Here is a 26337-nt window from a genome sequence, read left to right on the forward strand (position 1 = left end):
CCGCAGTTGAAAATAGACCCCAGTAAACTCTCATTCTACAACCTATCCCTGATTAAAAAAGAACTATCATTTTCAGCTGTTTAAGTAAGTTATTAAAACTTTTGGGAAAATTAAACTATACATTGATGACAAGTCTTTAAAGAAGAACATCTGTTGACTGTTTTTTTTTTTTTTTTGCAGGATTCACTGACCAGAACAAAAATCTGGAATATTTTCCCAGCCTTATCCTCTATTTCTCTTTTTGCTATGTGGATGGATCGTTGCAGATTTATTAGGCAACGTATGAATAAGCAACCAGACGTCTGCGAACAAGAAAAAATTTCACATTTATTTGATATCAAACAGGAGTTGAATTAAATATCAGCTGATGATGGGCTCTTCCAAAAGAAATAAAATGAACCTAATCAGTGCTGCAACAACTTTTCACGCTTTCCAACCATGTTCTTTTTTTTGTTTTTTTCTGAATAGTTAATAAATTAATTAGTGTCAAAGGATGAAACATGTCCATGGCAAAAACTGCAATACCGCGTTGACATGAACATAAGTCTTTAAACCTGACAATTTCCTTCAAGTAAAATAAATTACACAAGTATCCAATTCACTCCAAATCTGTTCATGGCCCGGTGTTAACAATTATACTACTGGCAAAAACTCATCATTCATGAAAGCAAAAGCACTTCACAAGCAGAGACGTGAGCATGATTTCATATGGATCGATATCTCTCAAAACTTTTTTTTTTTTTCATATTCAAACATACTACAACAAGTCAAGTGTGAGAGGAAAAAGCACATTTCCACCATTTTGATTAACCTTGTCTGAAGAGTCTTATTAACATTGAAAGGGCACAACTACTGAATGGTTGCCATTTCTTTTTTTTTTTTGTATTTTTGTATTTTTTTGTTTTGTTTTACTTATTACACTAGTGGTACAGCAAAATATATTTTCTTCAGCTGTTACTTTGACAACAGTTAAATGTGCAATAGAGAAAATATAAGGCCTGAGTCTGAATTAGTGGTTTCTTAACCTTACAGTCCTGACTGTATAGTGGAGCCACACTAGTTCTAGTTCTGTACTTCTTGACTACAAAGACCCTGGTTCTGCAAAGTCCCCCAGGAATATGACAGGAGTTTCATAGTTCTTTGCTTGGAGTATTTTTTTTTTTTATCCTTCATTCTTCGATTCCTCTCTCAGTACAACAGAAATGCCAGACGTATCTCGGACACAGCGGCCCGTGTGTTATTCTCTGCACCTCTTTAGTCCAACAGCAGAGCTTTCACAGCCCACATTCGCCCGGCCCCAGATGGATGTCTTTTGTGTGTTAATGAGATCTGTGTGCAAAAGTTATTTATTCATTCCTTTTCCCACCCAAAAAACTTTTCACTTCCTGTCCTAACAGGAAGGGCATGTGGAGTGCGGAGCCAGGCTCGCCGGCTCTCTTGACATCAACTGAAAGCACCCATCTGTTAGAACATGTGCAAACAAGGACGGCCCGCTCAGAGGCTGGTAATGAGCTGCATTTGTCCGTCGCTGGGCGCCTCTCCCTCCTGCGCACAGTCTTCATTGTTGGGTGGGATGATGCACCCGTCGCTGGTGCCTCGGTTTATGTGGTAATAGGACAGTGGCTGCGGTGCATCGCCGAGCTCAGGCATGCTTTTATGATATGTGTCCTCGCTCTCGCTTTGGGGTGAGGGGGAGAGCTCCTCCTCCTCCTCCGGGGGGTACGGCGAAGCTGAGGGCGAGGGAGAGTCTCTCAAGTTTGGCATGCTGGTATAAAGGGAGTCTCTATTATTGTTGGGTGAATGGGAGCCCATGTCCTCCACTGCGGTAACAGTCTCGGAGCCATGGTCGTTCTGCCCCTCCAGGCGCCTGGGGGCCTTCTGGGCGCTGTAGAGCAGGGAGTGAGTCCTCTGGGGCAGGAGGGGTGCCTCCAGCGCCTCCTTGTGGTGGGGGTGCAGGAGCAGCTCCAGGGTGGCGTGGCCTCCTCTTCCACTTTCTCTCTGGGGGGATGAGGCCTCGGCATGATCTGCCACAATGGCGTCATCCTCGCTGCCGCTCCCACCCCCGCCTCGGTCGACTATAACCCTGGTCTGCGGAGGCAAGGCTCTGTCCCTCTCCCTCGGGGCGTCGCGACCTTTGGCCGCCCCTCGGGGCCTTAGGTTGTTGTGGACAATCTCAGATATGATCATCTTCTCAAAGGCGGCATCGTCCAGGTTGAGGCCCCCCAGGTCACCCGGGGCTCGAACGCCCACGGCCTCATAGTCGTCGTCTCGCAGGGAGTAGCTGTTGTTGAAATTGCCATTGAGGGGCAGGGTGTCCATGGCACTGATGTCCCTGCTGTTGCTCAGAGAGTGCTGTCCTGCAAGGAAAGGTAAAAAGAGCAGGTGAGATATAATTTTTCAGCTTTTGTTTTCCAGCACAAAACAGTCTCCACATACACTTGATACTGCTCAGGACACTTCACTCTTGTGCTCTTTGATCTCTGGGTTAATTTTAATTTCATACAAGTCCAAAAACTTTTATAATTCAAAGAAAAACCCAATTATCTTCCAACCATGTCCATCCTCATTATAGCTGAATATCAGTAATGCCAATCTAAGAGATTATCCTGAACAATATTGAAGAAATGAGAACATACGATGACTTACAATTTGAAAAATATTAAACAGCAACACATTATAAAGTAGCTCATGACCAGGTAACAACACAGCAGCAGGATAAAAACAGCAAAGGATGGGGGTAAAATAAATAATAATAAAAAAAAAAACAAGCTGATGAGAACGTGTTGTGACATTAACAATGAATAAAACATTGCACCTGTTAAAAGAAGGCAAGACAAAAGAGTAATGTCAAACACAGATGGCTAGCCACCTCTCTGCACTGGGGCCCCACAAGCACAGCAACAACCCCCACCACCACGACAGACAGGCACGGTGCAATGACTCACTTTGCCACCACTCACATCAAGTGTGTCTGCTCAGGCTATCTGGCCTAAGAACAGCTGATTTGCAAAAAAAGTAAAACAGATGCTTTTTTTCAATTGCAGCAGAAACAACAAAATCAGTGAAATAAGACAAAGTGGAAGCTCGTAACATCCAGTCCGGATTCAGTCGATCCAACTCCAATCGTGTCCTTGCAATTAACCGTAATTTGCTCTGTGTGATGCCTTGCTCCAATTGTTGTAGTTGAATGGAGAATGAAATTACGTGATTACCAGTTTGAGAGCGCTAAAGGACAAATCAAGGACAACTGAATCCTGGACTCAGCAGGTGAAAGGGTTCAGCAGCAAGCACAGTCTTTTTTTAAAAGTCGACAATAAAAGAAGATACATTTCCTGATGAAACCATTTCTTTTTGAATGACACATTATGTGTTTTTACCTTTTGAAGTGTACGTCTATCAATTTTATGTGAACAAAATACACACACACACACACACACACACACACACACACACACACACACACACACACACACACACACACACACACACACACACACACACACACACACACACACACACACACACACACACACACACACACACACACACACACACACACCCAAACACATACAACAGATCACTCTAATTTTGTGTACCCCTATGACTGAGCTCAAATAGCAGGATGAAAAAGAAAAGGGCTGGTATGATTTGATGAAAACTATTTTTACTGGGTACATTGCGAATCTGTTAGTGAAAGGCTGACATTTTGTCGGGTGAGGGTGGTGTCGTCAGAGGCAGTCTTTGCACACAAAAAAGGGAAAACTAGTCAGAGGTTTCAAACATGCATGTACAAAAAAACAGAAAAAAAACAGAAAACGAATGATTGCAAATGAAAAAAAAAAGAAAGAAGAAGCTCTAAAACAACATCAAAGACATTTCTAAAATGAGTGAAAGGAGCCAGAGAGCAAAAGGGCAAAAAAAAGATGGTGGTGGTGGAGCGATTATTAGACACTTCATTGAATACAACCCTCTTCCACATTTGCATTTGTTTATGCGCAGGGAATGAATTTATTGCATACAGGTATTGTCTACCGGGAGAGGTGGGTAAATGATGTGAACAGAATTCAACTGGACACGGCGACAGCTGCACTCTTGGAACCGTTCCAGCAGAGATTCATCCAAGATGTTCTCCTTACCAAGTTTACTGCATCAGATAAACATCTGCACAGTATTACTTAGTATTAATACACTTATAATAGAGTACACGCTCAGCCTTTTGGAGAAGCTAAATGTAATAACTATAGCAGGCAAAATTTTGAGAAAACTTGTGTTAAACTTGACAGTCTCACTGCGTGTATTTCATACATGGCTGGTGATCTTCACACCAGGTTTTGACATTTGTGTGTCACATCGCTGCCTCCTCTCCTCAAACTAGTTTCCATATGTTAAATACTTGCATTTTTCCTATTTGTCACTGCTTTTGGAGCTGCTGTTTAGTATGTCCTATGGGTGGTATTTCCTCTGCTGTTTGAACACAGCTAAGCACAGCAGCTTGCCTCAGACGGGGTGGAGACGGTGTTTCCACAGGTAAAAGAGGGGTTTATGCTCACGCTTACAATGATCTGCTAATTAAATATCGCCAACTTTTTATCTGTCTCCTGTGCTCCAGTGTTAACATGCAATTATCCTACACTGATTAAGCAGGTAAACATTTTAGGGCAATAAAGCACAAGCCGTCTGCACACACACCGAGCTCTGCGTTTGAGCTGCTCGGCTGCTGCTGAGAAAAGGGGTGAAAAAGAAAGACAAAATGTCTTTGATTTTCTGTGCAGACATTGTTTGGTCCCAACCGTGCTTCGTTATCTCTAAGTGTAAAGTGCTCTCATTGTGCTGTAAGCCACCTCTCGGCACAAAACAACACTGTGATTACTGCGGTGGGTTAACACTATATGCTACTGCATTACCGCTCCGTACCCACGTTCACCATACTGCTGTTTTCGTATATTCCCTTTTATCATCGAACGCCTTTGAATATCTGAGGGCTGTGACTCTGCCCGCATTGCGTCATGTGCTTCTGTTTTTTTTCTCCTTTGATTGGGTTTCTTTTGCTCTGCCAGCGAGGAACTAGGTCACCATAAACATGATTTAAACTGCATCTAATCTAAAGTGAGCTAAGGTAAACGTAAAGATTTTGACATGTTGTAAATATATCAATCGGGAGTACAGGGTAGTGGCATAAATGATCTGGGCAAACATGCAGAGCTTGTGCACGACACAGAGGAATTCCCATATGACTGCTAAAGAGACGAGATAAGATGGCATTGACGTCTCTGTGTTTATCTCCTTCTGTGTTTACAAAGGAGAAACTTGCGTAGATAAGAAGAACTGAAAATAAAGAGCTGGTGTGAATGAAGTAGAGCAAAAAGGTAAAATCTTGTGTAATTATTCTCAACATATCCATTCATGCTGTGCCACAGCCACAACCTCAAGAGTTTTCATGCTTCCAGTAAATCTAACACACTTAATGGAATAGTTCGGCATTTTGAGAAATATGTTTATTTGCTTTCTGGTAGAGCGTTAGATGAGAAGACTGATATCACTCTCAATAACTGTCTGTTAAATGTGAAGCTACAGCCAAGGGAGGTTTAGCTTAGAATAGCATTATGAGTGGAAGAAGGGGTCAATTGGCTCTGTCAAAATAAAACCGTATCCAGCTACAAGCCTGTTGAAAGCAGGCTAATTAACACATTATATGTGATTTGTTTATTACAAACACAAGAACTGATGTGTAAAAATTATACTTTATTGTTAGTGGGGTTCAAGTGCTCATAACCATGACCGGTAAGTTCCTTTCTCCGCTGGTTGCCTGGAAACTGCTCAAATCCAAGAAGTAGTTTGGCAGATAACCCGCTCTAAATTGGAAGATTGTTGTTTTTGTATGGATTAGACAAAGAAAGTGATAATTAGTGGGCTTTTAAGGTGCTGAAAGGTGGATTTTGTTACTGTTTCCCATGAAACCACAAGCGTTTGTTTTTGTTTTTTTACATATCAATTTTGGTGCAAATTCAGAAAACATGATAAAACATGTTAATTAGTGAGCTTTAGAAGGTCTGGTAGCTGGATTTTGTTCCCATTTTACAACGCCAGGTTGACTGTTTTCGCTGTTCGTGCTATACCACGCTAGGCTGTTGGTTGTAGAGTGGTTACAATCCATTCATCTGTCTCTCCTCTAAAAAGTGAACAAGCGTATTTCTCAAAATGTTGCACTTGTGCTTTAAAACAACTACAAATCTCTGTAAGAATAAAAGGTGGAGGGTGGATGTGCACCTGGGGAGTGAAAGGCCGGTGGAGAGGGGGTGTTGCACACCACCGTTTCTGCCAGCAGGTTGTTATAAGGGTTAGTGTCGTGGGTTCGGAGGAGAGGGTTAGTTAGGAGGTAGTTGCCAGTCATCCCTGAAATAACAGGAAGAGAAACAGAGAGGGAGACAAATTAGGAAGGGAAAAACAGTTGAGGAAGAGCGCTCGAGGTACTTTCACTTCATGGTCTGTGGTGGTGTGTCGGAGGGAGCTGTCCACATAAACAAACACAGGCCTTCGCTGTCTAGAATCTGACAATGGAAAAGATTTATGACTTGCGATATGTCTGCCTTCTATTATGGACAAGGCTGCCATAGAAACGCTGGTCAATGCAAGCCATTATCCAAACAGTCAACTAATGTAACTGACAAACAATATTATTGTAATAAGTGTTGACCAAAAGCATAGCAACCGATCCTCTGCAGTGTTTATGTAAAACAAATTCATCTAAACAAACTCATTGAGTCGAGACAGCAGACAAAACATGTCTAAGTGGCCTCCATGAATAATACAGTATACCCATCTTCCTCAGCATGCTCATGTAAATCCATAGCGATGTAATAACTATCCTCAGTCATGTGGATGCATCGCTGAAAAGTCAGTGTTGAAATTCGTCGTTTTTGTCTAAAAAAAATAAAAAATAAAAAAATCTAAATTAATTCAAAGCCACAGCCAAATCTGCACTGGCACACTCTGGAGTCTGAATCACTCCCAAAACCTGCTCTGACCTCAGTCTGACTTTGCTCGTTTCACTCCCCTACTTTCATCCTGACACTCACTGCAGGATGAAGATGATTTAGAAGGCTGCCGCACAGTCAGTCCCTTCAGTCAGGGTCTACACTTGAACTGGAGTCCTTGTTGATAACATTTTATACCAAACTAAATGTCACAGATTTTTTCTGTCTCTATTTCTCTCCTTTTAGATGATCTGAGCAAGCAGAAACATGCAGGAAAAGGATGTGAACTTACGATACACAGGCTGCATTTAATGCACTGTTTTGATTGCTAAGAGAAGTGCAACATGAAATCAGGTCTTATCTTCTTCTGTTTTCCCCCCAGCTGCCACAGAGCTATGTAGGCTGCATCCATTGAAGTGTTTATTGTCAATCCAGAACTTCATCACAAAGAGAATAGCGTATGTGTTTTGTCTGGTGGTGGTGGAGGAAGAAATGGTTTCTCACCCTGGTTGAGTGTTGAGGTGCTGTTTATGTCTCCTGAGATGAAGGAGGACTCCGACTGCTTTCTCACAGTGTCGTTCCACATCCGCCTGATGCGGCTCTGAGGTTGAGAAAAAAGCAGCCACTGATCAGGACTCAACATGGTGCTGCTCTTATTCAAAGGTTTTGGCCGTGAGGATTGAGTGGCTGCAGTACGTGGGCTTGCGACTGAAACCTACACGCAGGAGTCACACACTGCTTGATGACATGTTCATGCGAGGGAACAACAAAGCCCCACACGTGCTATTGATCCCGCCGATGCCAAAAATGGATACGCTGACAATCTTACAGTTTGTAATTCGAGAGATCGGCCCTCAGCAGCTCCTTTTCTCTCTCGATAGTAAGTGCAGAAGCAGAATTCCCAGAGGTGGTCTTAAGATAGATCTCACAGTCACTATAGGAGATATTACAAGACCAATTCAACAATATTTTGTTTTTCTATTTTCAAAAGAATCTACCTTCCGACCGTGATAACACACACAGAATAAGAGAGCATTATTTTAGTGAAAGTCTATTTTCACTCATTTAAAAGGAAGATTTGATTATTCTGATTCTCTGTTTATGAGCAACACTCTACTGTAACATTTCTTAACCTAAGAAACCTCCATTCCCATTCCTTCATATAACCTTCACTGTACCACAATGACATTTCTATTTCATTGGCTAACCTCTGTATTAAGTTGGAAAAAAAATCTGAAGATTGGCTTCAAAATAAACAGAAAATGTGGCTTTTTAGAATCCTTTTCACTTCTCTCAAGTCCTTATTAAAAGGTACTGAAGGTTTGATAATATTCTGTCTGCTTTTGTCGACAACTCTGTTGAAAAGAAAAAATGATCTCTAACCCGTCTGAGGCCCTCAGCGTGAAGGTCATTTAAATATTCAAAACCAGGTCACAAATAGACACATTTTTCTTATAAAAAAAAAGGTAAAATACTTGCACTTTTTGTTTTGGTCTTTTTATTAGATTTGTTGACATAGAAAATTAAACAATATCACCAAACATATCCATCAAAGACATAAAAATGCCTATATTGCCGAGAGCAGCATAACATATTCAGACCTATAATTAATTGAAATGAATCTGCATATTTTGCCTGAACCCCGATACATTAGGTACCTGGTGGTGTACCTGAGTTGCGGATGAGTAGCGGGCCGTGGATCGAGACGTGGCCGTCTTGGCTGAACTGTGGGAACCCTCGGGTGGCAGTGTGCCACAGCACTGTGACTGACGGAAACATTTGCTGTACTCTTTGCGGACCTGCGGAGGAATAAAAGATCAGCCCCCCTCAAATCTTTATCAAATGCCATCTAGATGCCTGCAGTTTAAATGCCATATCTGTGAGGACAGGGATAACAAAAACTGTGTAACATATGGCAATATTACAGCGAAGAAGCACATTGAGATGTTTGCAGCTAAGTATGAATGTCTAAAATGTCAATGGAAATTTAAAAAAAATGTTGCAACAAATGACTCAAAACTGCAATACAACTTAGATTAATAAAGAAATAGGCATTGTTTGAATTTCATTAAAGTAAAGGTGCCGGAAAATTACAATTTCACCATCAATTAATCTCCTGTTTTGTTTTGTCTGACTAATAGTCTAAACTTCAATGAATTTACTGTCATTTAAGACAAAGAAAAATAACAAGTCCTCACATTTGGGAATATGAAACAAGCAATCGGTATTTGTTCCTGAAAAGTGACTTTAAATCTATTATCTAAATAGTTACTAATTACTGAACCTTCGGTTGATCAGCCGATCAGTTAATAGACTCATTGTTTCAATCAATCTTTAGTCTATAAAACATTAAAAGATTAGCTTTTAAAACTACCATCTTTTCTGAGAAGATGTCTTGTTTTGTCTCACAAACAGCCCAGAAAACAACGAATATTCAATTCAAAGATATAAATCCTCACATTCTCAAATTTAAAGAGCATGAAAACACAAACGTTTGCCATTTTGGCTTCATAAACGACTTCTTGTTTGAGACATGAATGGCAAAATCTTACTTTTTTCTGGAGTAGGCAGTGGAAGATGAAGATGAACATCCCTTGCAGGGTGTTGAAGATGGTGAAGAGGTAAGCCATCACAATGGAGGATTCATTGAGGAAAAGCAAGCCAAAGGACCATGTGAGCCCCAACAGACATAGCAGCGCAAACGCTCCCAACACCCATGATCTGGGGAAGAGAAGGAAGAACAATATTAACTAGTGAAACAGAAAAACTGCACTCACTGCATCTTTGCTTGGTGTGTCTCTTCTCCTGGATGGCACCTTTTTAAAAGACAAAAAACAATCCTCATTTGCCTAGTGGCTTTTGGACATGTTGCACTGGCAGCGGCATATTCTATAAATGCTGATACAAAGTTTTGGAATGAGTGCACACTCAGTATTTAACACTGAGGAAAAACATTTTTTTTTTCATTGGTCCTCCTCAGAGTTGTTGGCTAAAGAGACTGCAAACACAGCAGGTTTGTCCTTGGTGGCTTCCAGGAAAGCAGAGAGAAAATAAGATAACTTAGTCAGTTTCAGTGATGATGGCTGGTCGTTTACTGATACACGAGAGAGAAGTGAGCCACCCCAAGAGAGATACAGGAAGCCTGCAAGAAATGGGACAACAGCATGACGCTGAGAGACGACCCACAGAAAAACAAAAGGCAGTGCTGAGAATGACGCCTGATTAGACTCGCTGTCCGCCTGCTTGTGCCTTTTGTGCGACAATATGATTTTCTTGTCTGAATAATCACAGAAAATGGCCCCAATTATTTCACTGTTCTTTTGCAAGTTACCACATTCGACATAGAAACTAAATACATGCAGATTTGAAGTAGACCCTAATTAATGACAGTTAATTAGTTTTTTTTTAAACGTATTATAGTGTGTGAAATACATCATCCACAAATATGGACTTTCTAGGTGCTAAACACAATCCTGAAAGCCTTTTTAATGCCTTTTTTTTTGGTTTGGATCAAAATCAGAAGGGTTGCCCAAAAATCAAACGCCCACACAACATATGTAGGCCTGCCCTCAAACATATTGTAGAACAAGAATCCAGGCAAAGAAACGGTGAGGGACTTGTATTTTTTATGGACCAATTGCAGCCCACTAGAAGCAAAAAGATGGAGGGCCCTTTTTCTGTTTTAACCATCTTGAAATCTACAAAGGATGTGTTGAATCCATCTTCCAAAGAAACCTATAAAATATGCCAGCACAGGAGCAAAAAGATACCAAAGGTCAGAAAAGCAGTTATGAAGAAATAAAAAAGGCAATATAGCCCTGCGTCCTGCAAATACTGAAATCATGAAGTGAACTAAAATGCACCACCTACGGACTGAAATAAAATCTGGAAGGGAAAATTATTGGTCTGGTTGAGTTTAAGAGAAGAGAAAATCAAATAAACGTGTAGGTCAAACGCGGCTTTTGAAATTTCAGGAGGAAGGCAAAGCAGTAATGGTGCATATTATTTTTCTTTTCACACATGTGACCGCCCTCACACACACACACACACACACACACACACACACACACACACACACACACACACACACACACACACACACACACACACACACACACACACACACACACACACACACACACACACACACACACACACACACACACACACAGCCTCACAGCAAGCAACCACAGACCAGCCTCCCAATCTCCCTGAGTGACACCTCTCACCTGATACCCCCCAGCCTAGATGAGTCGGGTTTCATGGAGGTGGAATGCTTCACCATCTTGTACATCGTCACCACCAGGAAGATGACATTGACCTGTCAAAACAGACGCGTCTCGGGGTTAACAGACTGCACTTAGGAAGGAGTCTGATTCCTCTTGTTACCAAAGGAGAAGGAAGTATTCAGATTCTTTACTTACGCACAAGTACTATTGCCACACTGCATAAACACTCCATTGTAGGTAAAAACCTCGTATTTAAATATTACTTAAATTAAAGTATATAAGTAGCGTTAGGAAAAGGTATTATATATATTAAAGTGAAAATATTCAGTACAAAAAATGGCCACATGACTATTATATTCGATTATGTACATCTTTCAATTATTATTACCAATATATTTATGTGTAAAGAACATTTTACTTTTCACACCGACTATTGCTAAAAATATTGTAGTGTTGTCTTTGCAGTGAGCATTAACACAAACATGCCTTTACCAAGAGGAATATGAAAATTTAATGCCTCTGTGCAGATTGCAAAGTACACTCACTTTCAAAGAGGAAAAACAACAGTGAGAGGTTATCGCTTTGGTCTGCTTCACACAGCTCCAGTCGTCATCATAAGCTACGTTCAAAATGTCTTTTCCTCGATCATGTTTGTCATTACAGTCGATCCCAAACAAATCCACAATATGTGTATATGGTGAAGTTCAAACAGATCTGATGTGCTGCAGACAAAAGCTCCAGAAAAACCCAGACGGGAAAGTATGGAGGTGAATGCCATATTTTTGAAACAAATTTTACTGAGGCCAGGAAAAACATTTAAGTGATTCAAGCCATACATCCAGAAAGATTTCCATGCTCTCAGGATGTAAGCACTGCGGGGCCTGTAGCCACAGAGGAAGAGGGAGGAGATGTGCTTCAATTTGGCCCGGTACCATATTTAACCTTTAAAATGTTCTTCTGTAAATATTCAGGATATATCCGAATTTTTATGTCATTACAAACTTTGATCCCATATCTGCTTCGAGCGTGCATTTTTAAAGCGTGACCAATCTACTGTTCATGAAGGAAAATAAAAAGCATGAGTCTGCGAGAAAACAAACCATAATGATGCAGATTTAATATTCTCAGTTTATCAAATACGTCATTTTCAATTCTTCATTCACAAATAAGCACCAAGATTTTCATTATTATCCCATATGGATGTACTCTGAAACACCGCAAGACAGCAGAGAATGGTCTTTAGATGGAAACAAAGAGAGTGTGAGTGGAAAACAGATGGAAACCAACAACAGCAGGGAGAAAGATGGAAGAAAAAGGAGTGGCTAAGAAGACAGAAAGAGGCTTTTAGATCACAGCTTAGAGTAATGCAGAGTTTCGTCTCCCAGCCTCACGGGCCGATTTACGTGCGCATGAGTCGAGTGGCGGGACATGCATTTAACACGGCTGTAAGTGATGACACAGATCCAATGAGATGGACGGACGGACGGACGGACAGCGAGACGAGGAGCTGGGTAGGCACTCTGCAGAAAGCTGAGGCAAACTGCATATGGACTCCCCCCCTCCTCATGTTCGGTCTCCAAGGGGACGTCCGCTACAATGTTCAGGTCTCTCACTTCTCTGCCAAATAATGCACATGAAACCAGCGCTGCCGATGCAGTGCTCCTCCAGGTTTTGCATGTATTTACAGCCTATGGACAGATTTACACGTGCGTTTCCACATGCGCCCGTTTGGATATGCGTCGTGTGTTTGTTCAGGCCTGTATGCATGCATTTTTGAATGCATGCGTGCACACCCATCGTGTGTGTCTGTGTGTCTGTTTGCATTGTGAACACCCAGTGCTCTGCATTAAATATTGAAGGGTGAAGATGGAGATGTCCGTGCGCGGGGATTGGCCGGGGATGTGTCATGATCCTCAGCAGGGCTATGAGCTGTGGTAATGGTTGTCTGGCTCACACACTCATTACTTCCATGTTCACCCCCCACTACCATCACCCTCGATTTCCCACTGAGCAAATGACCTTCATGCCTGAAACGATTTCTCCTCCTGATTGCGGAGGTGAGTATTCTCTAGATGTACAGCAAGGAGCAAACATCTTTAAGTTGTTGCCGCTCACCAATTCTGATTTCAGAGGATTTCATAGCTGAGTGGACACTGATGTCTTCATGTCAGCTATAATGGGACCACTTTCCTTTCATGCAAATTGATCTGAGAAAGAAAAGCTAAGAGGCACCCAGCACACAGAAAGAGAAAATCTATAAACCGTTTTCAAAGCTTTTCTTTGAAAGAAAGAAAAAGTTATCACACGTGCTTAAATTTACAACTTACCACAATTATGAAGGTTACAGGTCCAATGAAGCTCCAGATGAAGTGGTTATCAACCCTCAACCAGCATCTATGGGGTGAAAAAGATCATGTTCAGTTCATTAAATCATCCCCTTGCCAAAACAAAGTTGTGTTTCATCGATCACGGCACAGCAGAGCTGACTGGATGCAACAGAATAGAGACTCCTCTGACCGCAGAGAAGAAAACCCGACCTTAAGGGAGCGTTGGCCTGTTGCCAAGAGACGCTGCAGTCCAAAAGGCAGTGGTTATTGGACTCATGACTTCACAGTCTGGAAATGTCTACAAATGGGGGATGTCTGTGTGTACCCAAGACTTTGAACAGTAAACAATGGATTGTAGACTGCATCTCGGTCTGTGTTTATCACCAGAAAACAGAAATGAAGTGAAGACTCCTCCAATAAAAAAAAGTCGGAAAGAGTCTGAAAAAGGCAGGTTACTTAAATCCCATAAATTAGAGGATTGCAGTCTTACAAATCATAAAGCTTACTGCTTGGATGAAGACCAACAGTGAAGTGCATAAACTTTTAACTGACAAGGGCGGCAATTATCCACATGCAGAGAATAAAAACCCAGCAACCCATTGCAACTAGCCAGCGCATTCATTAATGTTGCCGCTTTGCTCAAAGCCTCTTCTTTTAGCAGTGACAGGCTGTAAATTTACCAGGGGGCAGAGGTGGACTACTCTTCGTGATATTACTATCATTAACACATACCGCACATGCCGTGTGGGTGTGTCCCGATGGGGAGAAGGGAGGACTAATACTCGTGATTTTTATACCACAAAAAGAAAAGAGCCTCAACAAACACTTACGCCCGCTGTGTGCCGTAGCTTCTGTAGTCGATGGCCGCTGAGATGCCCACCACCACAGCTGGGATGAGGTACCCGGAGATGTAATAATACTTCCTGCGTGAGAACTCGCTCTCAAACACCTCGACCAGCATGAGGTACAGCTGCACGCCCTCCAAACACATCCAGGCGAACGCAGCCAGGAAGCAGAAGTGGAGAACGCCGGCGATGATGGAGCAGACCAGCTGACGGGAAGACACAAGAAGAGGGTTCACACAAAAGTAAGAGGACGCTAAAAGGATTATTCTTATTTTTCCTAATTACCAAAAATGACTTTAACCAGAGCTTAAAATAAGATCTGTTTACTTTTTCCTAATTACTGAGAAATACTTTGTATACATATCCTTTGTATGTTTTTGCTTACACATTAAAAAAAACGACAGTACTTAACGCTGTTTGAAGTATTTTTTTTTTATATATATATATATTAGGAGAGGATAAAGTGACAACATGTACTGCAGAATGGGACGCTTGAACTTTTTTGCATGTTTTAGATAAATATTAAAATTTTCAGTTTGCAACTTGAATGTTTTGGTTTCTAGCCATAAAGGACAGCTGTTTTAGTAAAAGCCTTTAATAAACAGAGCTCTACGCTACCTGCATGGAAAAAAAGTTAGGTGGTGATGTGGAGCATGTAACAGCTACATATTTCAGGTGTTGGTGGAGAACAAAAAGGAGCTAACAAAATACAGCAAACTAATGCTAATGTTGCTCAGTGGACTGTTCACTAAAATGCCCCCAAGTAGCAAACAATACTATTAATACATGTTGGAAATTGGAAACATGATGCCTGTTTCGATGTTAAAGATGGATTTCTGGTCAAATTTTTGTAAACATCATTATTTTCTCTATATAAGATTATGTGTTTGTTAAAATGCATATTTGGGAAAATCATTAACTTTAGCACAAACACTCATTTGAGAATTAGAGAAGATTAATCTTCCTGCCGTAAACATTACTGACCCCATAGATCGCAAAGTTTATATAGATACAAATAATATAGGAGAAGTGTAATAAAAAACAAAAAAACAAAATCCCATGTTTAAAATATTGCGTTTAAGTGTTAGAACAAGCAGAGAGAAAAAAATATATTTTAATCTAATGTGGATTTCTTTGTTAGCAACATCCAGGAAAATATAAATGGAAAACGACCTTTTTCACCACAGACATTTAGACTTGTCATTGTAGGGAAAGCACAGGTGTATTAATGATGGCTCAGTGTCCCAGTAAGCCATGACAATGAACCCACATGCACAAAATCAGGATCCTTTAGGTGGAATGCAGCCATCATTAATACACCTGCGCTTTCCCTTCAATGACAAGTGAAAATGTCTGCTGAGAAAAAAGTCTGTTCAGGTGTATAGGCTGTCAAGATGCTGTCAGGATGCTGTCAGGATGCTGAACGCTCTCCCCTCTCTCCCCCTTGCCCCATAAACTCTGAACTTTTGCACTGTGGACCCATATTTGCACAACATTGTCTGTTTTACAATTTTTGTTGTTGTTGGATATTTATGCTTTTTTTGTTTTGTCTATTTATTTTGCACACAGTGGGACTGTGAGAAACAGTTTTTTCGATCCATCTGTATGACATATGGTGGACTGACATTAAAGGAGTTGAAGTATAAAGGTCAATCACAGCAGATAGGACCATTCATCAGCAGTATGAAAGCTAAGACCCTCTGCGGTATCATTTCCTCTGTACCTTTGGCTCGGTCATGTTGATGCCCACGAGAAAGAGGAGCTCGCCGATGAAGAGGTTGAGGCAGAGGTTTTTGTGGATGGTATTGCGGTCACTTTGCAGACCTCTGAAGAAGCAGAAGGTAAAGAGGCTGATGGCCAGGCAGACGAGAGACACGGCAATACCCATCCTGGTGATGACAGTGAGAAGAACCTCGTGCACGCTTCCGTCCCTCTGCAGAGAGACAACGCAAACTCACCGTCAGCTTTGCGCTTGTCATTACAATGGGTGGCATTTAAGCACATAGTGTTTGTATCTCTATTTGTTGAAGTGTAGACACTGGCCTGATGGTAACATGGATATATGGTGTTATGAAAATGGAAATTTCTGAAGGTCTCAATCCCTGTAGGATACATTCATAACTTTTCTGTCTTTGTCTGTCTTAAAGAAATGGTCATGTTCCCATCATGAATGTCAAAACAACAGGATCAACAACAACATTATAAATCCCTTTCTAAAGCTTCTTCACCTCCTAAATCTAAATTTCTGAAGCCAATATTACTCAAAATCAGGTAAATATCATCCAAAATATAGACTTTTTAATAAAAAAAAATTCCCTGCTGTGGAGGGATGGTAACAAAAACAGGCAAAAGCTCTGCAACTTCAGCCTGATATCCGAGTAAGATTAACTTTGCAATAAATTCTGACAGGAGAGGAAAACTTAATAGCCAGTATGAATAGGAGAAATGATTACAGCAAGCAAAACACATTTCACTGTTCATATGTGCATTTGACTGATTCATGTAAAACAGATTAAAAAAACACATCTTTTAAACTAATTGGTTCTGATGTTGTCTGACTATCAAACTGAACATGCTTAGATCACATTATGTAGCCCATGTTGCAGAGAGTCACATAAAACTGCCACGAGGAGCAAGAACCATGTGACGTCCACATGTGGGTTTTCAGTTTTTGAGGTTGAATAACAGTGTTTCAGGAGATCTAAAACCGAGCATGTTTCAAGACGGGCACCTGGCAAATGTGAAAACAGCAGACTTAACCATATAAAATATCACTCAAGGACATGGTGGCCTGAGAGTGAGGCAATCCTGTGATATTTGTAATTTTATTGAGGGCAGGAGTTGCAGTTGAGGTGACGTGTAGGGAATTGGTGTGAGGCTAAGCGTAGTCTCAGGGCTCTGGTTTCAAGCTGTGGTTAAGGTTGAGGTTAAGACAGATGACAGGCACAGAGTTCATGAGTTGGGACATATTATTAAACAAACCACAAACGTATCCTCTACATTTATTACTGGCTAGGTCCTTGCTACACATACTATTTATCATGTAATTGGATTGTAATTGCATTTTGCGACCAAATGGATCCTACACCACTTCAAGAGGGGTGGAAACATAAGTTAAAGCTGAGGTTATGCTGAATGACTCTGAGGGACATATGCATGGAGGAATATTAGACACGGACCACAGGTAAAACATAATTACTTTTGATAATGGTATGGCACTTTCCTATCCTGATCCACAATCTCGCTATTTTAAAGTGACAGCCCACTGGCTTCCATCCACCCCTCCCCTTCTCCTCCAGATATAATCTAATTATCTTCACTGAAATGCCATTCTTGTTCTTGCCGTGTGTGCACAAATCTTTCAGCGAGACAGAAGAGGGACAACTAATTGAGACAAAAAAACAGCTCATGCACACCACATGGCGAGGGCCACTTACCACATTTCCCCGATGAGCCATGAGGATGGCGAAGTTGGTCAAGTGACTACAAGAGCAAGTGGTGTGGCTCTTATTGGTTTCCAGCAGTTTACAGCCCTGAGTGGACCAGTATCCCATCATGCTCCGCTCTGAGTAATTCCAGAAGGAACAGTTGGGATTGTAGTAGTGTTCCTTCTACAAAACACAAACACAGAGAGAAAAAAATTATTAAATATAAATGAACGTGCACTGCAATATGCATTAATGTACACAAACACACCTTGTATATTTCATATCTTTATCTGAAAGTCAGTGTCATGTGTAGACAATGTATATGTGTGCTTCTTTTGCCAGTTAGAATCTGCACAATTAAGATTATTTAAATGGTATTGATTTTTTTTGGGGGGGGGGGTCAAAACAGAATCTTAATATGGTGAGATGTGACAAGGTTACCATGGCAATTTTCAAGCACAAGGCATAAACACAAAACAGAAAAAGCATGACTTGCTTCTCTAACTTCTCTCGTGTCCATGTCTGATTAGTGCCAATCACCATCCATGACACACTGGCATAATATGGATGTTTCATCTTGGATATAAAAAATTTTTTTCCAACAATAATACACACAAAGTGCTGGATTTGCCCTTCATTGTAAAAACCAGCACAACCAGTTCAGTATTTTTCACAGTGGGGCTCTATGCTGTAGTCTGGGGGAATCTCAGGAGGAGCCTTACATCCAGGTGCTCCAGTGTGAAGATCACGGGGTCGGCCACAAACACACGGCTGGACTCTTTTGTAATAGAGGCTGACAGGATGTGGGAGTTGACGGTGAGAGAGAGGTTGTGTTTGTTCAGGTCCCCCATTCCCCTCAGCGTGGCATTTTCTGTGCTGAGGAACTGACCCAGGTGTTTGTAGAGCACAAATACCAGCTTAGCCACACCTGCAACCAGCAATAAGAAAATCATCAGGCTTACAGCAAATTAACAATGGAAAGAGACATACAATATTCATTTACTCTTGTTGTAGGAATATCCCAAGCATCAAGGGGCTTATTGCTGCCCTTGTGGGTGTGTATAAATACAAACCAAAAACATTCTTGAACAAAATCCCAATTTGCACTATGGAGGAATTAAAAGAGAATCAACCTGCTTTGCTTTTTCTAATGCAGACAAGGTGCAGACAACTGTTGTAAAATTTAACTGCGTTTTAATTCACTAAAACCTATTTTGACTGTGGTACACATCATTTTCCAAACATTTATATCTGACAAAATAGTTTGCCTTTTTTTCCCCCTTTTGTATGTTTTGTCAGAAGTGAATTGAGATACTGAAAAAAAAAAAAGACATCTGAGCTCGCTTGGCTTTTGGTCTTTTTTTACTGTTGAATAAAAATAATATTTTTGGAGTTGTTTTAAAGATACATCGAATAATCTTAATAGAAAACTCTCAACCCTTAGCCCAAAATGTCCACAATTTATTCAAGGTCATGCAGCTCTTTTTTTTTTTTTTTTGGGATATCACATTTTAGTGAAAGAAATTTGAGAGAAAGAAAAAAAAAAAAAAAAAATACTGTTCCTTAAAAATAAAGACCAGAGTATGAAGAATTTTTGAAAAGTATTCTTTAATGTGAGGTGATTTTAAATCATCAGCTAACCTTTAACAATGGTTATATGTGTCTGCGAAGGGAGAGTTTTCTCACCATTTTTGCTGTTGACTTTCACCGTGTTGGCGGAAAGCTGAAGAGAGGTTCCACCCTTGCTGGTCTGTGGAAATCTGAAGTCTTGCACCTGACCGTCGGTGCTTAACACGTACACATCCAACACTGAGGGATGGCAGGGGGTGAGGAGAAAGAGAGAGAGAGAGAGAGAGAGAGAGAGAGAGAGAGAGAGAGAGAGAGAGAGAGAGAGAGAGAGAGAGAGAGAGAGAGAGAGAGAGAGAGAGAGAGATATGTACTATTCACAGGCAACATTTGAAAAGCATTACATGGTGTTTAACAGAGCTCTAACGTTAAGGCCCAGTGGGGTATGTGTAAAGACTCCAGGTTCATTGTACCAGTTACAGAATCCAATCTTATTGGCAAGATGCTGTTGAGTGTCATTTGCTTAAAAAAAAACATGTCACTAAGCTGTTGGCTGGCATTGTGAACGCCTCCGAGGCAAGAGCTAAAAAAAAAATAACAACAAGGTTGACGATAGAGGATGAGCAAATGCGAGCACACAGCCTGCTGCAGCATGAATGTCAAATATTCATAGGATCAAAAATATCATTGAGGTTTTACTTTAACTTTTTCTTTCCCCTGTGGGTTCAGATAACTCTGGGCTTGACGAGCAAATCTCTGAAAATCCTCCAAATTCCTGCAGCCCCTCTCTCTGGTATGCCAGCTGCCGGGTGGTGCTCCCTTTGATGTGTGAAATTACTAAAGGGTCAGGAGGACACACGTATCAGCACACTCCCTCCCATCAGAAACGGCCTCACTTCCTCAGATAGATGGCTTCTGACAGACGGAGATGAGGAATTGTTCTCGAGTTGCTCTCCCCTCAGTGTAGCTTTTAGCTCCCTCTCTCCCTCCCTTTCCCCCCATCTTGGCCTTGATGCTCGCCTGGAGGTGCCATTTGGGCTTTTGACAAACTGCTAATTAGAATCAACAGTCATTTTAAACCTTTTTCAACTCTTCCCAGGAAGTCAGGTAAGCTGCTCTCGAAGGCTGTGTTTTTCTTCATACAGTTGTATTTATTTAGTTTCTTCACTGGAATATTATCTTTATTGTGCAGATAAGTGGGAGGTTGACAAGCTCATAAAAACTGTCTTAATGCTGTGATTAAATAGCCAATATAAGGCATATTACACAATGTATTAATCAGTGCTTTTGGTAGGCAGAGCAACTAGTCCTTATCAGCTTAGCTAACTACTACTTAATTGGAAAGGCTTGGAGAGCACAGATCTGTCTGAGAGTGCTGTCTGAATGGAACAGTGCCATTCAATTGGTTTCTTTGTTTTCCCCCAGAGGTCTGGACAGTTCATCTTGCAGCACACACTCAATGTGACTTTACAATGCAAGAAAAAGATTAAAAATCAATGAGATATAAGACAAAAACAGTGAATGGGGGGACTATAACCGTAGCAACAAAGGGCTATGAGTAGAAATATAACAGTTCACTGCACAAAGCTGACTTAAATGAATGAGGTCATGGTTCTAATAAACTGCCCGTGAGGAAGAATTTGCTTCATTTTTCTTTTTTTTTTTTAGTTCAATCAAATCTTTTACTGTGACGTCAGCAAGATGAGATGTGGCCATTTTTATAATCACATTCTCCTTGGGGAATAGCTGCCCAGAAATAATAATAAAAAAAATAAACCTGCATTCATTTGTACCACTCTGTTTGAAGCAATTTTACTGAGACGTGGTGGACAGCCAAAAAATAAAAAACTATCAGCATCATAAACCTTGACTGACGGATGTGTACATGTAGTTGTTGCTGTTTTATAGTTACTGGAGAGGAACTTACTGATATTCTCTGCAGGCACTTTTACGATCGCCGGTTCGATGAGGTTTTCCGCAAGGACAAACGCCCCTTCCTCCAGGGTATCCAGTAGCATTGTGGCGGCGTGCGTTTGTTCTGTTGAATTCATGTCTTTCCAGGATTTCAGAGCTTCGGGCCTCAGGAGGTTGTCAACAGTGTCCACAATTGCCTGTATCCATGGAGACAAGTGAAATGTCAGGTTTCTGTTTCCTCCCATCATAACTTGAGTTTAATAACAAAGAGCAGGGTCTGGGAAGCAAATGATAAAAAAAAAAAAAAGGCATGCATGGCCAACAGTGACAGACTACAACTGAAAAATCAAGATCACTCCGACTAAAGGCACAAGGGTTCAAGGGGTAACTGAAATAATAATGACGGTAAATAATTTAGTATGTTTTATTTAAAATTCTGTTTATTAAAAATAGGTCCGATCTGAGGAAGTCTCTTGTGGACCAATTTCTGTATTGAATAATAATGTAAAAAAGCTTGAGGGTATAACGAAATACAAACCAAATGTTTATTTTCTCATGGTTGAATTAAGCTGCCTACAATGCTGAATTCTCTATTCCTGGTTTTAAGCAGCTATTTTCCAAAAGCTCAATCATCTTCGTGGACAACAGTCTTATTTCCATAACAAGGATCTGCCCCATAATGGCTTAAATGCTATTTTCCTGGAGGAAAGGAGGCCTTATCATGAAATCCATGTCCAGAGTGATAGTCTAAGTCAAAATGGGGGGTGGGGGAGGGGGTTCTGCTTGTTTTCAATAGCAATCTTTTCATTTCCTGCTTTCTGATAAGCAGTAAGTAAGCAAAACATTCCACAAAACCCACACAAGTATCATATGTTGATAAAACAAGAGTTTCCTTTGACCCTGGCAGGGTGAGTTCATGACTCCTGCCAGGCACAATCAAGAAACATCACCACAAACTTCCTGAAATCCCACCAAATGCGGACAGTGGTACAAAGATCTAGAGCAGCCCTCGATGTGATAAATCAGAGTGACAATTTAACCATAGGTGCCATTAACCACCGCAAGACCCACCACAATAACGGTAATTAACCACAACAAGCCTTTGCTCACTGTACCAATTAGTCACAGCTGTGATTATCCACAAGACTAATTGACCACAGACAGGATTATCCATTTGCCTGGAATAACAAGAAAGGGGATCAACCACAGTGTGCACCAATATATGATTAACCGCAACATTTAACCACAGAGCTCATATTAACCACAGCAGTGACGGCTGTATCCAGACACAGAGCTCTTTGCATGTCTTTCTATATCTCGGGTCCAAGCACAAAAATCAATCTCTGTGGCCCTGACCTTACAGGCAACTGGAAGCTTGAAAACTATGAATATGACAGGACTTGTGTGTGTGTGTGTGTGTGTGTGTGTGTGTGTGTGTGTGTGTGTGTGTGTGTGTGTGTGTGTGTGTGTGTGTGTGTGTGTGTGTGTGTGAGAAAGAGAAAGACAGAGAGAGAGCAGGAGAGAGAGAAGTTGCGATTATGGGGTTGGAGCCATTACAGCCACCAGACAGACAATAAATGGTCTTCCCCAGCCTCCCGGTAAGCCATCCTCAAAGGACCCATGAAATCTAAAAGGAGAAAAAAAAATTGTCTGTCTCTAATTTGTGTAGCAGAGAAAGAATCTGTCTTTTGATTGAATCCTCTTTAATTCTCGCCTGGGTGGAGGTCAATTTACAAATCACTAGGGTGCTACCAAGGGAGCCCCTGTGGCTCAATATAGCTAGAGAAACGTATCATATAGTAAAAGTTCAGTGAACAAGACACTGAACATTGAAGCTAGATGATGAAAGGTGACCAAAAAAAACAACAAGCCAGCAGCCATGAATGCCATAAACGTACACATAAAACTAGAATTACCACCCCGCGGTTGTTTTTGCAGATCAGTATAATGTCACAGTGAAATCGCTTTTTGGATATAAAATGTCATCTTTTAATCATTTGATCCTATTAGACATATGTGTTAAATTATGTCATATTTACTGCATTGAGTTATGGCCACAAACCTTTGACCTTTGACCACTAAACTCTGTTCATCCTTGAGTCCAACTGAATGTTTGTCCCAAATTTGAAAGAAATTTCCTTTGCTGAGTTTTTTCTTGCTGACCAATATGGAAAATGGAGCGCTTTAAAACTCTAAGCATCTGATTGCTGCATTGCGAATCCTAGCTCTGTAAATTTGCAGCACATCTGATACACATTGTAGATAATCTGTGACTCATCATTATATCCACATAGAAGCATGCACTCTAGAAATAATAGAAAAAGCATGCTCTTCATATTCAAAACTTTTCTATAGTACAAGACAAAGTCAGTGGAAACTATCTATGCATCAGTGGATATATTACAAAAAGGAAGAACTAATAGCTAATTCGGCATACTTTTAATAAAGCAAAGTTGCCAAAATGTAAAACACTACTGGCAGATGGACGTTTTTTTAAGAGGTTTTGGAGAGGTAGTTATTTTTTCATCATGAGAGGCCCATGATATAAGAATTTGAAAAACCTTGCACGAGAGAAAAACTGGGATATATCGTCTGGGCACCATAAATGTCAGTACCAAATTTGATCCCAATTCATTCAGTAGATGTTGAGCAGCTTCAGTGTGGTTCGACTGACCGACCAAATACTGATATTTCAATGCTGCCTTAAGCCGTGCCGGTAGCATGGCTAAACATATATTTCTAAATCAGTTGAGGGAAATGCATGACCCTTTTCTCTTTGTAAAATTAGACCTCTGGTAAAAAACAACCTGGCCTACAGGGAACCCACAGAGAAATACAAAATCTGATCACTTGCTTTATGCCATGCAAGGCTGTGTTATTACACCATGTCCTTGTCTTTCAGCAGAGTCTACCCGAGAAAATGAACTCAGAAAGTAAAACGTCTCGGGGAGAGACTGAAATATCCGACTGGAACACAAACATATTAATGGGCTCAGAAATTAATCCCTCAGATAAAACACAACGGTGGTGGGAGAAGAGATTTTTTTTTTTTCTATTGGGACAAGTGAGACTAGAAATTGTACAATGTAAGCAAGTGAAAATTGAGCACACTGACACTTTGATCACACTTCTGGCTGACAGGGAGGTGCAATTACGACCGTGGGAAGGCAATTATTCACACAACGTATAAAAAGCCGACAAGAAGGACGGAGAGAGAAAGAGAGGGAAAGAGTGGGGGAGGAAGGAAAGGGGGAGAGAAAAAAAAATGAGAGAAGGATGTAGAAATGACAGGACACAGAGGAGGGGAAAAATAGGACCAAAACAGCGATACTGATGGCGGTATCCTCAGATGGACAGAATGACAGGAGAACAGACAGCAGAGTCAGATAAGGAAGTAGCCATATTTCATACAAGCAGGTCACCAGGCACATACTGTAACATGACAATCAAAGACATAGAGACAGACAGTGCTGCATGCTGCTGGTCGGGCGTTAGGGATCAGGGGTAGAAAAGCAACGTGGAAAGCCTGGCAGTTATACCTTCATGTACGCTCTGCATGTCTTCTCTCTTTTTTGAAGCTTTTCCACAAAACAAGAGATTCAAGCACAAGAGACAGATTGTAGAAAGAGGTGGTAAGAAAACAGGAAGCATTAAATCATGCCACTTACCATCAATTACAGAATTAATGAAAAGAAGAAAAGGAACAGGTCTATGAACTGTAACGTGAATAATACGACAGCTCTAAATGCCTTTCAGGAGGAACGGTGTTTGAATTCTAAACATGAATATGGATCACATTATTGTGAGGCAGAGATGAGAAATGCGCAGCAGTAGGGAGGAAAAGATGCTGAGACCAGATTCTGATGCTCCCCATTAGTGATGCTTTAAGATACATTGAGACGATAAACAATGTAGGATGAGGTCATTTGTATTTCATGTCATTGAGAAAATAATATAGTACTAGCTCTGTCTAAAACCCTTTGTTAGTCTCTTGACATTAAATAAGTCACCGGCTCACCCTAATTGAGTCAAACCGAGGAAAATCACATATTGTAGCTCTGAGACAGAATTGGAAAACAAAGAGATATAATGCTTACAACCTCTGCATCATAAATACCTCCAGAAAACCAAAACTGTTTTTCCAACACAGTCCAGATTGCTGCCTTGGACACAACTTGTTGATTTGTGGGAGAGGGCTGCATGCAACTAAAAAGGACTATACCATGGTTTTGTAGTTTTAGCTTCATGAATATAAATCATTTATACAATACGTTAATGTGTGTCCTTTCAGATGTTCAGCTGTACAGTATTTTTCTTCTGTTGCAGGTTTGTATTAATCTCTGAATGTCATGGAAATCAGTTGGCAGACTCTTGAAACTTGTCCGACTTAACTTGAGCTTCATATGTGTTTACATACATATAAGGTTACGGTCTGCTTTCTGCACTAACCTGATTTCTTGAATCAAGTAAACAAGAAACCCAGTTTCAATAATGGAAACCTGATTTGGGCAAAGATTTCTTGGCCGTGTATCTAAGTCTTATAAGTACACATATTCAGGACAAAAGTGCTCAGACAGGGAAAGAACTTCTGCTTAAAAGATCAAATGAAGGATGATTAAATCATTAAATTCACAGCTCAAAGTAAAGTGATATCAAGCTGAAAGCAGTTTTTCGCTGTCCTCTGTTTCACCTATGGTGTGTTTGAATGTGGTTGGAAGTGTGTTTCGTTGCAGCAGTAAATGCACTAAACAGTGATGTCGCAGGTTCCAGGGGTACAGCGGCACAACACTGCACAGAGGTTAAATCACCGGTAATCAGCAGAGGTTTAAGTCGCATGGTGTTGTTGATGTGATGTTCCAATTACTGCAGGCTATTGCCGCTGTGGTGAGAAACCTGCTATCTCTTCTCTTTCAATGTGTAATAGCAATGTAGCTGTCTGAACATACGAACACAAACAACTGCCGTCATTTTGGTGAAAATCACCATGTTTAGAGAGCAACTGCTGTCTCCAAAGTCTGAATAACAATGTCATTTTTCAAACTGTCACTCATCTC

At 40.8% G+C, this 26337-nt stretch overlaps 1 protein-coding gene across 12 annotated transcripts in view; it reads right to left on the bottom strand.

The window, feature by feature from the left end:
* Positions 1 to 307: 307 nt before the first annotated feature.
* Positions 308 to 26337, bottom strand: part of LOC138617269 (adhesion G protein-coupled receptor L2-like) — an 84562-nt gene continuing 58532 nt past the window's right edge. For 3 of the 12 annotated variants that reach the window (XM_069692095.1, XM_069692094.1, XM_069692099.1), the window contains 14 exons: positions 24823 to 24861; positions 21297 to 21480; positions 19490 to 19612; positions 18526 to 18731; positions 17813 to 17986; positions 16099 to 16308; positions 14361 to 14581; positions 13531 to 13597; positions 11204 to 11295; positions 9527 to 9695; positions 8645 to 8773; positions 7479 to 7575; positions 6268 to 6393; positions 308 to 2357 (listed from right to left, as the gene is read on the bottom strand). In XM_069692095.1, the coding sequence (XP_069548196.1) occupies positions 1495 to 2357; positions 6268 to 6393; positions 7479 to 7575; positions 8645 to 8773; positions 9527 to 9695; positions 11204 to 11295; positions 13531 to 13597; positions 14361 to 14581; positions 16099 to 16308; positions 17813 to 17986; positions 18526 to 18731; positions 19490 to 19612; positions 21297 to 21480; positions 24823 to 24861 (2700 nt within the window). In that variant the 3' untranslated portion in view covers positions 308 to 1494. Of the gene's footprint in view, positions 2358 to 2945; positions 3000 to 6267; positions 6394 to 7478; positions 7576 to 8644; positions 8774 to 9526; positions 9696 to 11203; positions 11296 to 13530; positions 13598 to 14360; positions 14582 to 16098; positions 16309 to 17812; positions 17987 to 18525; positions 18732 to 19489; positions 19613 to 21296; positions 21481 to 24822; positions 24862 to 26337 lie in introns of all 12 variants that reach the window. The other 9 variants (XM_069692103.1, XM_069692097.1, XM_069692106.1 and 6 more) reach the window with 6 other exon arrangements.

Source organism: Brachyistius frenatus, unplaced genomic scaffold (assembly GCF_029030835.1).
Source record: "Brachyistius frenatus isolate BFR_SWC_R1_liver_20210118 unplaced genomic scaffold, ASM2903083v1 Contig_12, whole genome shotgun sequence".
Lineage (NCBI taxonomy): Eukaryota > Metazoa > Chordata > Actinopteri > Embiotocidae > Brachyistius > Brachyistius frenatus.